Raw genomic sequence first — 14,708 nt, forward strand, 5'->3', positions numbered from 1 at the left:
ACCGAAACAACTTCTTCTAGTGAAAATTTTGATGTAAGCTCAAATTTGATTGTTTAGAGCCTCGGCTCTATATAAACTTTCCCCATATAAATTATCTAAATCATCTATTTTACCTTAAAAATAAGTGTTGATAGAGCCAAAATCGTACTATTTTTTTAATTTTAAATTTTATTACTAGTATTCGAAGTTGTTTTAGATCGATCGTGGATATTTATGTCTGAGGATTTTAGGTGAGGCTATATTTTGTTTTGATAAAGGCTGGGCCTTATTGAGATGTTTTGTTTTCTTTTGAGCCTAAAAATAGAGGCAGTTCACACCAGCTGAATTGAGCCCACCTCTCAGTAGTGACCAGAGATGGCTCCTTCGCTCTCTAGCCCCAAAACTATTTCCCAAACTTTCTCTCTCATCCCTAGTCATTCTTTCTCTCTGGTTTCACACCGTTTACCAAATTATCGGAACCTTCTCCCCAGAACTCATGAGCCGAGTTTAAGGCTAAAGCATGGAATCCAGTTATCCTTCGATACCAACTCAATGGGGGGCTTTCGTTGTGGGGCAATTTTATCTGATGTTGAAAGAGAGAGAAATTATAGGAAAATTGGGTCTCAATCAACTGGTTCTCTCTCTGCAAATCAGCTCTTGGAATTGGTCGAAGCCGCTGCGAAAACTGGTGCTCAGGTTGGTTCATAGGCTTACCAACTTTGAAACTATGGTTTTTCTTGTACTTTTTTTTGGCGTTTTTTATTTATTCAAATGAATTTCTTATTGGATTTGGGGCTTTCAATTTCTTCTTTGAGTTTTTTGTCTTCTATTTTTTTGTCCCTTATGTTTTCTCATTCATGGGAATTTTCGGCCGAAGATTTTCTTGGGTTACGGTTCTTATGGGATTTTTCTCTTCTTTGATTTTTTTGTTTTTTTTAAAGGATTTCTTGAGCTGAATTTCTTGTTTGGGTTGGGTTCAATACTAGGATGTGGCAACTCATGTGATTTGGTTCCCATTTCCTTTCAATCCTGTTTTTGAATTCTTACTATATCTTTCAAAATTAGTTTTTTATAAATTTTTACATAGCACAAAGGAAAGAATAAAATTATGGTGAAACTGAAAAGTAATTTGTGTAAAAATAAATGAAGAGTAGGAGAGAGGGGACATGAAAGAAAGTTGATAGAAAATGTTTTATATATGCCAATTCTCACACTTGTAGATTTGTTTTAAAATATAATGTATGACTCCCAATGGTTTGGTTTTCATTAATGAGAATAATCGTTATTCTTTTGGCATTTATAACAATCGGTTACTTCATTGAGGTGAAATTCATTTGCATATATGGATCCAAAGAGGTTTTGTTAGTTATCTGTATCTACTCCAACCGTCGCGGTTGGACTTTTAAGTTCATGTGACTCTTATGGTTCATTATCGTTTCCTTAGCTTATCTTTTCATAGTTATTTCTTAGCGATGTTTAGTATTATGATGCATGTTTGGAGTTTTCATATTTCATTATATTGATGAATTTGTACTGTTTTGCAGGTTGTAATGGAGGCTGTTAATAAGCCTCGAAGTATCACTTACAAAGGAACAACAGACTTAGTGACAGAGTAAGGACAATATTACATGTTAACTTTTGTTTGGTGCATAAAATATGAAAATGTTGCCATTACTTTTTTTCTCTCGTAACTGCTCTGAAATAGTGAATGGACTGTGTGATTTCCACATTAACTGGTAATTTTTTCTTAACATCCTACTAAGTTTTTTTATGGTATTTCAGAACCATACCGACTCATTGCTTGCAAATGTCATGTGTTGTTGACATTGATCAGTATATACTTGTATGCAAACTGCCACATGTTTTACAAATGCTAATATTAAGCTTAGTAGTCCCTTGTGGGGAACCAATATTGGTTAGGTTCTATGTATTATCTTTTCTTAAGAAGTTCTAAACCCTGGTTTCAAAGAAGGAAAGAAAAAAAATAAAATAAAATAAAATTGCTCCTTGGCCATAGTTTGGCCTGGTGATTGAGTCATTCATTCATTGGCTAATTCCTTGAGAACGTTTTTGGCATAGTAATTTGGATAAGGACCTCTTTTCTGCTGTTGGGCTTTGCTATTTTATTATAGCTATCTTGCAGAGCCCTTTTTGGTAGCTTTTACTCTTGGATTCAACGTATCACTTGCTTTCAATTGAGCAATACCTTGATTACTCCCTTGAACCTGTGATTATTTTGCTTTTGATCTTTCAAACTGGCTTCCCCTAGACATTTGTTCCTCTTTCTTATTCAATTATTATCTTGTGTCTCTCAAAGGATTATGAGATGCCTTGCTAAATGCTATCCCAGGGATGTTGACAATAGCTTTGTCCCTTCTAGTTGGTAGGATAAAATTGAGACAGTGAATCCCCTCTCAGTTCTAGTTATGATGCAACCTTCATTGCTTTACTTTTTCTGGATAGTTCATGGTACCTTTCATTTGCATATGTGCCTTTTTTTGTGTGGAACTTTGAGCTGGACAGATTTGATCCTCTCTCTTTATGGTATTAAAATTGCAAAAGAACTTTAGTAATATTCTTAGTGTGGGTTTTGGAATTCCTTTTTCAGTACAGATAAAAGGAGTGAGCTAGCCATACTAGAAGTTGTTAGAGACAACTTTAACGATCACCTTATTCTTGGGGAGGAAGGGGGACTGATAGGGAACACATCATCTGATTATCTCTGGTGTATTGATCCTTTGGGTTTGATCTCTCTCTCTCTCTCTCTCTCTCTCTCTCTCTCCCCCCCCCCCCCCCCCCCCCCCTCCCCCCTTTCTTTTTCAAAACATTATGTGGAATTGTTGTCACTTCTTTGGAGATTTTCTCTAAAGTTTCGGAAAAATGGAGAGTGCAGTTGTGCTTATTTTCTATTATTAATTGTCATGTAGAAAGGACTGCATGGCACCAATGCACCATTATGTCTATTCCTAGTCCAATAAATTATTAGAACATACATGGGAGTGAGAAGTGTAAACATGTTTTGTAAGACAAATCTAATGCTTACTCTTCTTCTAAACCATGTTTTTTTTGAGGTATAGATGAACATGCTTTTGGTCTATTAAGGATGAGGGCCTTAACATGTCCCAACCTTAGGTAAGGTAGGTGGATTGTGTTAGGTAGGCAGCCAGTGTATAACTTTGCCATATTTTACCATGAATCTTGAATCTACATTATCTGCTCATGCTAGAAGGTATGACCCTTTATAGAGCAGAATGGTGGAATATGATTCGTGTAGCCAACTTCAATTAGTTGGATAAGGCTTTGATGATGATGATGATAATGATGAGGTAAACATGATTTGTTAAGGTAAAGCTAGTCAAGAATGCCGATGATCAATTCCAGGGGAACTAATCAGACTAATTTTATTAGGTAAAGTCCTCTAAAATGTGACATAACCAAAATCTGAAATCTGTTGATATGTAATTGCTGAGAAACAATATTTTGAGATGTGAAGATTACTGTATATCATGTAAAAAATGTCAATCATATTGCTAATGTAATTTTAAAATATGATAAAAGTGATTATTGGTTCTAGGTTCTGCTTTGGATGTTGTGTTATACCCTGTCCCCATAGGCATGAAAACTATGCTTCAGTGGTGCCATCTATCTAAATATATTATTGCCTTTGAAGATCTACTAATTCTTTTTTTTTTTTTTGCATGGATTTAATGGCAGTTTAGGAACCTTATTTGTTTGACGACTGATGGTCTTCGATCTCTCTTTTACGCAAGCTTGTCTTGGCCTTCTAAGTTGATTCTTGTCACCAAAACATACCCTTTCTTTTACTTGATTGAGGAAATTGTTAATTCAAATCTGACACCATAGTGCTTTAGCCCATTAACCGTAACTGCTAAGTCAACAGCCCCAAACTTGTATTCCTTTTATGGACTTGGATCTCTCTGTTTGGCGAGTATGCCTTGTTGCTAAAACATACCCTTTCTTTTACTTGATTGAGCAAATTGCGATTCAAATCTGACACCATAGTGCTTCAGCCCATACACCTTAACCACTAAGTCAAGAGCCCAAAGTTGTATTCCTTTTATCCATTCACGTTTCATCCTATTCTTTAACTATAACTAGTGCTTGAGAGCACATATCCATGTGAGTGACTGAAAAATTGTATGCTTCCCTTCTAGTTAATTTATAATTCTTTACTATCACAAATTTGTGTGCAGTTGGAAACATATATAGCTTACATTATAAGAAATATGTTTTTATGTATTCTGGGTTGTGACATATAGAAGGTATATCTAGCATTGGTCTTCATTTTTTCATTATTTGAACTGTAGCTTCTAATAAGCTTCTTATTGCTATCTTAAATGATAGCTATCTCATGTACCTGATGTTTAGATGGAACGACAAATTTTGCTCATGGTTACCCCAGCTTTGCAGTATCAGTGGGAGTTCTCTTCAGAGGAAGGCCTGCAGCTGCTGCTGTGGTACTCAAATTTCTCTTCTTGTACCCTTAATTCTGATTGAATTGTACTGTTATTATGCAGTTTAAGTACTAGAATTAGTTAAAATTACTAATATCTAAAATAATAAGTGCATCTTTTATATATATATATTTTTTTGAAACTGCATCTTTTATCTTCACGCGCTTCTTTTCATTTTGTTATTAATGTAATCTGAAGCCATAACGCATGGTTATTTATGTTGGCTTGTAAATATGTGGCTAGTGCTGTTGATGCATCAAGTTGATTTGTCAATATGGTAATAAAAATATTGATTTTTTAAAAAGCTCGAAAAAGTAGCTGATACATGATGAGTAGAAAATGCAGCAAAACGGAAATCACCAAAGGTGGCCGAAAACCCCCTTGTAAAATTTATGACTATTTTTTTCCTTCGACATTAAAAAGTCTGAGAACCTTAGCCTTGTACTTTTCAAATTACTTAACCTTCTCTTATGATTTATTAGGTTGAATTTGTAGGGGGCCCTATGTGTTGGAATACACGTACATTTTCTGCTGCCACAGGTAACATAACTTTTATAAGTTGCAATTTTGTTTGTTACTTTCACAAATGCTTTAGGTGCATTGAACTAAAATATATGCTTTCAAATTTTTAGGTGGTGGAGCCTTTTGTAATGGTAAAAGAATTCATGTTAGTGCAACTGACCAGGTAGATCACGCATTCCTTTTGAAAGTTTGAATTTATGGTGTTACTTTGACATTTTACTACAAACATTTGAGATATCTTACAACAGAGGATAAAGAGGTTGAAATTATTAGTAGAACAATATTATTTGGAATGTGTATTTGGCAAATTTTTTAAAATCATTTTAGAAAGTGTATTGGATGTCTAGTAGCTTGTTTTTTATTGTTCTCAGTTTGACTTGGCCCTTATGTGCAGCATGAGCTGATGTAAAATTTTAGGGAGATCAAAATTAGGGTGCCTTCTATTATCCACACACGCATAGACACAATAGACACACATATGTATATATAATATGTATAATTTTGAGCATAAACAGTAGCTGTACCTGTGCTGTTTATACTCAGATATTTCATTAGGTTAAATAATGACATTTCAACTTGTAAATATGTTCCACATTTCTTAAAAAAAAAAAAAAATGTAAATATGTCCGTATGTTAAATATATCTTTTATCTTTTTCTGGGTGAAAATATCTCATATAGATAAAATTGGGTAACAGGTGGAGCAATCTCTGCTGGTGACCGGGTTTGGCTATGAACATGATGATGCATGGGCCACCAACATTGATTTATTCAAAGAATTTACAGACATCAGCAGGGTATATTGAGTCATTAAGTGTTTTTTTATTATCTCGTGCTCTAATTTTTTGGAGTGCTTGGGTAACCTGAGTGTTTTGCATGACATTGTTCAGGGTGTTAGGAGGCTTGGTGCTGCTGCTGTGGACATGTGTCATGTAGCTCTTGGTATTGTAGAGGCCTATTGGGAATACCGCTTGAAACCATGGGACATGGCTGCTGGGGTCTTGGTAAGACCGTCTATATGAAGGAAATTTTCAGTAACAATTTTACTATGTATTGCAATAGTTAGAAAGTTATATTGTTATTTAGTCTCCTTTGTGTACTTGTTAAACCTAATTTTGATATTGACAATTTTGTTTTGCATTCTCTACTCTTCCCATACTTGTTGAACATGTGGGTTATTCAGTGATCACCTTAGGTAGAGGTGCATCTTCACTCAGTCTTTGTAGTAAGATATTGTATAATATTTCAATTGGCTAAAAATCAAGCAATTTTTAACTCCATTTTCGTTTTGAGTAGATGCTGAGGAACATGTATATTTTAGGAGTTGCTTGGCTCACATTTGAAGAGCTGTATGCTGCATTATGAGAAGCTATTAAAAATGTTGGCATTTTTGTTTATATGTTCTAAATAACGTATTTGAAATGGTGTTTCATTGGGCTAAAGAAGTTTAAAATATGCAGTGTAAATTTGTACTCGTAACTTGTAGGCCTCAAGACGATGCCTACAACTCCAGTTTGAAAAAAAGATGATGCCTACAAGTTATCACACATTTGCAGGGACCTTCAGGTCTCATGGCTGCATATTTTCAGGGAAGCTGACAAAACTGCTGATCTTTTGGCTAGGGAGGGAGCTCTTTCTGCCTCCAATGTGGGAACTCTGCCAACCTCTTGAGCATCTTGTTCCCCTGGATCGTACTCACAATGCTCCACTGTTTATCTTTCCTTTTGCTGTAAAACATTTTTTGGGCCCTATGGGGTTTTCGTATAGGGCACCCATGAGAATGGTTACCTCACTTTTTGTACACTCCTTATTACTCAATACAAAAGTGAACATATTAAAAAGAAAACTTGTAGGTGTCAAGATGAACCGTTGGGTTTATAGAATATTTTGGCCTTAATGCTCGTGTAAATTCGGTGTCCTCTATATCTATTGTCATGTTCTATTTTTTGAATGTCTACGGATTTTGCATGCAATAGTTTTTAGATTATTCAAATGGGAATTCTTCATGTTCATAGTTGTGGCGGTTCTTCCTGGTTGAAATGCTGTTGCATATTTGTACTTCGAGAAAGTGTACTCTATCTAATCTTGTGGGCCATGAAAGAATCATCATCCACTGGAGCCATCACTGTCCAATAGGTGATAAATAGTGATGAATTATTGGACTATGGTTTACCACAGTTCATTAAGATTGTAATATTCGTTTCTCTATTCCAATTTGTCTGCTTTCTTATTGTCCCTTCATTGCTATATTGTGAACAGATAGTTGAAGAAGCCGGAGGGAGCGTTACATGCATGGATGGAGGGAACTTTTGTGTTTTTGATCGCTCTGTTCTGGTCTCTAATGGTGCGCTGCATGGAAAGGTAGGTGCAAATATCAAACCTTTTTTTTTTTCCTGGTAACATAAAAGGAAACCTACTTTCTAATTCCAAAATTCACTCTAGTGATTTACTTTATACTAAAATCCTGAGCTGTTCTAAATTTGAATCCTAATTTTTTTTTATAATGTTCACGTTTGTATTAATAACAAGAAACTACAGTATAAATCATGTGTATATAAACACATATACAACAGAATTTGAATCCTAAATTTTGCAAACAATACTTTTCTTTATATGCTAAATCCTATTCCTGAATCTTAAATTGCATTTCTACTAACATGTTTCTAAGTGCATATAGGAATTTTAGTACCTTGGTTTTCTCATACAATAAATTCTAATCTTACATTAGACTATAGCAGAATGGCAGACCAGGATTTGTATAGCTGACCCCGATTAGTTGAGAAAACGCTTTAACGTTGACGATGATGATACTAAACTATAGCAATGCCACGCTTTTTGTAATAAATGCTTTGTGCATCCTTGAGAGATTTGAGAAGTTCGAGTCCAAAGAAAGTGGCTTGAGCATTTCATCTCCACTTGTCCATTAGTGGGTGCTAGTCTGAGTACCTCTCCAGCATGATTTACTTCTAGATAACCAGAAGGCATGACCCACAAGATATAAAACTAAGAAATAATACGCAATGACCATTATGATCTAATGCACATTCGCAAAGGTCCTCTCTCTCATCAAGGTTTGCTTCTGCATTGGGTTTTTCTGGTTGAAAGTTATATTACATGTTCTCAGACTGCCTCTCAAGGATTTTATTGCTTTTTGTTTCCTGATTGAGTAGTATTTTCATGTAACAAGAACCAAATATTAAGACACTTACACTAAGCGTGTTGTTTGACTGTTATTTACATTATTGCTGAACTTGTTTCTTATGCAGCTTCTTGAGAGGATTGGCCCAGCTACAGAGAAGCTGAAGAGCAAGGGTATTAATTTCTCCCACTGGTTTAAGCCAGAGAATTACAACTCCGATGTTTGATCGAATTTTGATTAGTTTCTCTTTTCAAGGCCTGCTGGTGCCTGTGTTGATGTTGGTGTTGCTCCATAGTATTTCAATTAATTGAACAAGATTCAAAAGCTTCCAGGTACTTTGAATTCCTCCGTACGTGTTATTACATTATCATGAGCATGCTAAATTGGCATGAGATGCAGAGCCCATGCATAAACGTTGAGAATCCATGTTGAAAATGATATAGGTGGTATCTCTCTCCAGTTTTGCTTAGGATATGATGGTTAATAGCAGAGTTATCAAGACCTGATCAGAGAGGCTAGGCAGACTGTTTAAACCTCTGTTCGACAAACTGGCCGGGTTGAACTGGAACTGGCCTCTGGCCGGTCTGGTTTTAGCTGGTTTTTGTGGTGAAGTTCCAAGAAGTAGAAAAAAAATAAAAAATATCATTAAAAATAAAAAAAATAAAAAACTTATATATAATGTGGTTTCTAATGTTTCTATTATTGTGGCTGGAAAGTGTTTGGGCCATGAATACTTACTTCTACATATTTCCCTTTTTTCTGGATTATTTCTAAAGTACGCCTGGATTATTTCTAAAGTACCCCTGGATTATTTCAAAAAATACCCCTGTTCACAAATTCCTTTTTCAAAATCCATTTTTTCACGACTTTGTAAACTTTAGATGTGTTTAGTTTAAATTTACTCTTAACATAATTCTCATTTTTTTGGATTTATTTTTTATTTTTAATAATTTTTGGCCAGGCCAAGACCTAACCACACTGGTTTAGACCACCGACTGTGTTCTTTGCCAGTCCAATAAAGTCTCAAAACCGGTGTGGGTCCACAAACCAGTCAATATCAGTTATCGGTCTTTGATCAGTCCCAATGGTTAGACCACCCGGTTTTGCCTGTTTGTGTCACCATCATCTTAAGCATATCATATCTTTTTTAAGCCTTTTTTGGTGAATGCATTCTGTTTTCTTTTTATGTTGTTAGCTCATCTTGGCTGAGGTCTTTCGTTTCCTCAAGTCCTCTTTTAATGGCTTTACTTTTCCCTAATATTCTTTTACATTTCTTGTGCTATCAACAAATCAAATCTTGCTCCTCCATTATAGTTTCCTAATCATCCGCGATTTATTAACAATTTTGTTGTTCCTTATAAATCCTTCCACACAGTCACTCTCTCTCTCTTTCTCTCTCTAAGGTTTCAATTGCAAGCGATAATTTCTTACCTGTAGCTTTTTGCTTATCCTATATGTCTCCCTAATTTGTTAGGGTTTGAAAAGTTTCCAGTTTTTTAATTTAGACCAATTTTAGTTAATTTTATAATTTAATGAATAACTTGGTATTCTTCAGTAATTTATTTTAAAAAATAGGCAGGTTCAACTGCTGACCGAATCGGGCAACTTGTCGGTTCCACCTCTATTCCAGTCCTGGTCATATTGGTTAATAGTGAGGAACCACTCATTCCTCCATTTCATGGAATGATCTCTCTCTCTCTCAACATCAGTGTTGAGATCATCATTGCTGGTATATGTGTTTGTGGAAGAATCACGGCTCAGATCGAATAACCATACGCCCCCTTTGAGTGTGTGAGCGTGCACACGCCTGTGTGCATGCACGTGTGCACCCACTTGTGTTTTATTGAGAGAGAGGACTTCTGAAAATATTGTCTTAATTGAATATTGTCCTTCCACATTCCAGTTTTGGGCAGAATAAGGGAACTAATATGGTGGTCATTTGTATTGTCCACTAGAGAAAATGTCCAGACCACCCATAGGTGTGTAGGCACATCAACATTAAGAGATTTGGGGATACAAGACAAAGGAAAGAGGTAAGATAATACTCATCTTTCCTTGAGAGGTCTATCATCTCATACTTGTGTTCTAGGCTCTCTCTCTAGGTGATCTAGTTTGACATAGTTTCAATCTGGATCGTTGGGTTTATTCTATTCTATTAGGTAGTGGGCTGTCACGATTATAACCTTGAATCAAAAGCTCCACCTTTCTTGTAGCCCTCAGTTCTAGAAAGAGAAACTAATTATATCCTCTTCCATCGCTTCCCAAACTCAACCACATTTTTTAAGGGTTTTCTCTCTTAAGCCTTTTGGGTGCGATTTGTACACCTTGAATGATAAGCCTGCCTTTCCATTGTCTACCCTCTATCTCCATGAGAGAGAAACTCAACTCCCCCTTGGTTCCCTTGTGCACATGAAACTCGCCCACAGTAAGGTGCATCCATTTCTCTCTCTCTAACTCCTCCATGTTTTGAGTGTGTTTTTTCTCTGTCCCACCTGGATATTTGAGGCACAGAGTGACCGGCTTGGAACCCCATCCATGCGCCCCCTCCCTCAACTTCACAGTGAAGGACACTGTGTAGTCGGTATCTGGAGTGAGGTGAGAGGTTTCCATCTTTCCATTGATCTCTAGCCAACAAACTTCCCTCAACTCTGCCACTTCAATATTTGGATAACTGCATATGAGCAAAATACATATTATTGAAGTAATTTCATGTCCAGAGAGCGCATACAAATCTCTCTCACGCATATTAACACAAACATTCTAACATGCACTCGGTGCGGCACTTATTCGTACCAAGCTCTGTAACAAAGAGGGACGGGGTAAGGGTGGAATGGGTTGGGGTCAGGTCCAGTCGACCCTGACCTGACTAGTTATAAGTTGGACCAAGACTAGGGTCCCTGTTGGGTCCAATCTATAAAAAAAAATAAAATAAATAGTATTATATTTTATATTATATATTTCATATTACTAATATATATTTATAATATATACCGGGTCTGGTCGACCTTAATCTGGACCCAACCTAACCTGACAAGATTTCAGCTAGAGCTGGATCCGGATCCTACTGGGGTCAAGTTAATGTCAAATGGACCCATACGTGACCCATCGGGTCCAAATTCTAGGTCCAAAACCGGACCTAGTGGGGTAGACCCTTACCCAATTCCTACCGCTAGATGAGGGTGGACCATTCAAGAATTTTGTTAAGGTACTCAAATATGGGTTGTGGTGGCAAGTGATTTGAGCATTTCTCTTGTATGTGTCTTGCAGTTGGAAGGATGATCAGTGCGAGTTTATACCTTGATTCTTGATGGTGAACCCATCGCCAGTAACGTTGGTCCTCGCCCCAAACAATCCAGAGGTCTCTTGCAAACAAGAAGAAGCAGTTGCCACCCGATTCCTCATCAAACCAATATTTCTGCAAATTAAAAAACAGTTTCTAAATGTTTATCAGTGGCCAAAAACTCGCCTCATGCTCAGAATTTGGCACATGCTGGATGAGTTACTCGGACGAGTCCGAGTGGAGTAGCCTGAATATGTACGAGCTCAAAATTACAAAATAAAAGTCTGCAGCATTCACAAAAATAAAAGGGGTAAAAAGCAAAAAAGTTAAAACACAAAAGTCATAATGGAATATATATTTAAACATCATTATTATGAATTTAGTAACAAAATAAATGATTTTATGAGTTTCTTTATATCCCAATTTGTATGTTAAGCTTGCCATTGTAGGCGGCCTAGGTCGTATAACTCAACCGAGTGGAGTACACTCGGCCAAGTTCAAAACTTTTGTCTTTATGCAACTGTTTCTCTTTTGTTACTTCTTTTTCATGCTTTTCTTTTACCCAATAAAATTAAAAGCATGATATGCCCTTGTGTAATGTAGAAACAGATAAATCTGTTAGTATTAGATGTGACTTAAGTGTCGAAAAAGCCAAACTCTAACTTGGCATTTCAAACACAATATATTTATGTTCCATCGAGGGAAGAAGTGAGATTTTAGATGACATCAAGTATTTTTTACATAGTGATATTAAAAGGAGAGGTAAAAAAAAAAGTGTCAAAAATTTTAAAATATCAAACAGAAGTGTCTTATCCTAAAAACTATTAACATGATATGTAGATGGGCACCAACCTTTTTCTTATTGTCAAGGAGTAGCCCTGAATAGAGGCATGCATAGAGCTCTTCAACACTTGTGCAGCGCAAGGGAGTGGTAGCTCCAGCTATGATGTTCTTGTAGTCATGGGGGTATCCCCCCTTTATGCTCCCCTTTCTAGGCCTTATAACCACACCTTTAATGAAAAGACCACTTTTCCATCTACTGTCTTGGGTGTGCATCATAGAGAACTCTATGTCTCCTTTTTCTTCTACTCCATGGTGGAAAGCACCCACATGAATCTCCATCCACTTTCCCCTCTCCTTTTCTTCTAAGTTTTGTGTGTGTGTTTTCTCCATTTTGTTGGCACAAGTGAGGCTAAGTGTGACATCTTGTGCTTCCCACCCAAAAGCTTCCTCACCCAGCTTCACAATGAAAGCGACAATGTAGTCTATGCCTGGAGAGAACCATGATGCATCTATCTTTCCCCTCACCTCAAACCAGCACACATTAAGAAGCTCGGCTATTTCGATCTTTGAATGGCTATGAATTAAGAAGAAAAATAAATAAATAAATAAGTTCCGTCTGTCCATTTCAATTTGCTTGGCATCCTGGTGAGCCTGGACCTGAGTTTGGCCAGTTTAAATATTTCATTTCTTGAGGCTCATTCTAATCTATCTAGAAAAAAAAGTTATGTAGGGCGATAACTTTAGTAATCTACACCGTTCAGTTTATGGGTTAATCTAGATTTGACAATGCCCAACTGACACATCAACTCTACATCCTCCAATTAAAATAGAAGGTGCAAAATACCACAGCCATATTTCTGCAATTAACGATGCCATCTTATATAAACCGCACCTATTTTATCATACACAACGTTGTTTTGATCAGTAATTTAAGTACTTTTATAATGTGATGTCAAGAGCATAGGTCAAGAAAAAGTGTCTAAATTTCTAAAATATTAGACAAGAGTATCTTATCCACGTTGTCGTACCCAACTTGGGCTCGGGATTCTAGCGGACCCAGTTCCTTGTTTTCTTACACTGCTTACCAGAAAACCAGAAAATCTTAAACCAAGTAAACCTTAACAATATTTCTTCACCTTGTTTCCGCCAACCGTATCCAACGCCAATAACGGCCATCTTCACCCCATACAATCTTTAAATCTCTTGCAAATAAGATGAAGCAATTTCCTCTAGATTTCTCATCCACCCAATATCTCTAAAAAGAGCCAAAACAAGTAAAGAATTTCAATTGATGAACACTATGAACGCTAATTCACCCAAATACAATCATTTTATGATTAAGGAAACAATAAAAATTCTCACACATAGGTGATGCACCTGTGAAATTCCACTCTTTTACAAAATTTGTACAGAACTACTATATATATATATATATAGAGAGAGAGAGAGAGAGAGGGATACTCTCACACCTTCTTATGACTGCTTAAGAAAAGACCAGAGTAGAGAGAGAAAGAGACTCACCTTCTTCCGAGTGCTCAAGAAAACACCTGAGTAGAGGAGTGTCCAAAGCTCATCAATGGTCTTGGGGTGTATTTGTGAGTCTGCCTCGGCCAAGATGGCCTCATACTTATGCGGCTGCTTCTTGTTGCTTTGCCCATTTTTGGGATCTCCCTCTCTCTCACTTGATTTCTCTCCATTATTCCCCCTATTCTCTTCCTTTCTCTCACCAGGACTAGTGCCAACTGAGCTCCCTTGTCCCATTTTTCTGAAATATTTTTGAGGGATAGCCCACGGCCTAGGCTGCTACAATAGAGCAAGAACAACATTTATAATCCAGAAAAGTATACAAGGAGGTATAAGACGTCGCAATCACTCTTGTTCCTAAATGAAACTCTTATAACCACTTCATTTGAAATCCTGACGGACAAGAGTGATTATAATTTCTTATTCCAAAAGTAAATAGTCTATTTGTTTACTTCTCTGGATTATAAATTTGTTCTTGCTATATTGTAGCAGCCTAGGCCTAAGGCTATCTCTCAAAATATTTCAAGAAAAGGGTGTGGTTTGTATAAGGCCGAGGCTCTAAAGAATTGAAGTAAGGCACACCTTTAAAAATAGTCGAAAGTTGTGGTTTCAATACTAGAAACCTTTGTGATGGCCTAAAAATTTATTTCATATCTAATTAAATAAATTAAAGCATAAAAAATGGTGCAGATCACGTAAATCTATAAACACTTAGAAAATCTTGGAAATTGACAATCCAAAAATGCATTACAAGATCCATTTTTTCTCATGCCCATGCATCTTGAAATCCATATGATCAATTTGAAAATTTTTTGGGCATCAAAACATCTTTTAGTGAAATTTTTGAGGTGCGCCTTAAATTGAGGTGCGTCACCTTTATATAAACTTTTTCCATAATTTTTTACATAACCCAATACAATTTTTAACTATGACAAAGTGCCTAGTTGCGCTTAACCTAAACAATGCCCAAAGCATTTTCCACGAAATGTCAAAAATAGCCATCACTTG

The 14,708-nt window shown here is 36.4% G+C and overlaps 2 protein-coding genes across 11 annotated transcripts; one reads left to right on the forward strand and one right to left on the reverse strand.

Moving 5' to 3' along the window:
* The first annotated feature begins 304 nt into the window (after nt 1–304).
* On the forward strand, nt 305–11,913 carry IMPL1 (myo-inositol monophosphatase like 1). 10 transcript variants are annotated; one of them, XR_016048919.1, is made up of 11 exons: nt 305–675; nt 1,524–1,591; nt 2,588–2,721; nt 4,369–4,457; nt 4,950–4,994; nt 5,087–5,139; nt 5,673–5,771; nt 5,865–5,978; nt 7,234–7,335; nt 8,241–8,286; nt 11,381–11,913. XR_016048919.1 is itself a non-coding variant. In XM_020672753.2 (11 exons), the coding sequence occupies exons 1-11, from the start codon at nt 355–357 to the stop codon at nt 11,419–11,421; spliced, it is 1,125 nt and encodes a 374-aa protein (XP_020528412.1). In that variant the 5' UTR covers nt 305–354; the 3' UTR covers nt 11,422–11,913. The 10 variants fall into 10 exon arrangements, 8 of the variants coding, with proteins under 8 accessions (XP_020528412.1, XP_011626595.1, XP_088713676.1 ...); XR_016048920.1 differs by lacking the exon at nt 11,381–11,913 and adding an exon at nt 8,369–8,437 and having other exon boundaries at nt 2,588–2,706; XM_020672753.2 differs by having other exon boundaries at nt 4,937–4,994.
* On the reverse strand, nt 10,032–14,550 carry LOC105421323 (uncharacterized). The gene is made up of 5 exons (XM_011628292.3): nt 13,698–14,550; nt 13,313–13,431; nt 12,246–12,750; nt 11,410–11,528; nt 10,032–10,784 (listed from the first exon to the last, which is right to left on the reverse strand). The coding sequence occupies exons 1-5, from the start codon at nt 13,935–13,937 to the stop codon at nt 10,394–10,396; spliced, it is 1,374 nt and encodes a 457-aa protein (XP_011626594.1). The 5' UTR covers nt 13,938–14,550; the 3' UTR covers nt 10,032–10,393.
* Between the last annotated feature and the right edge of the window lie 158 nt (nt 14,551–14,708).

This window comes from Amborella trichopoda, chromosome 2 (genome assembly GCF_054954075.1).
Source record: "Amborella trichopoda isolate Santa Cruz 75 chromosome 2, AtrichopodaSantaCruz75HAP2 v2.0, whole genome shotgun sequence".
Classification (NCBI taxonomy): Eukaryota; Viridiplantae; Streptophyta; class Magnoliopsida; order Amborellales; family Amborellaceae; genus Amborella; species Amborella trichopoda.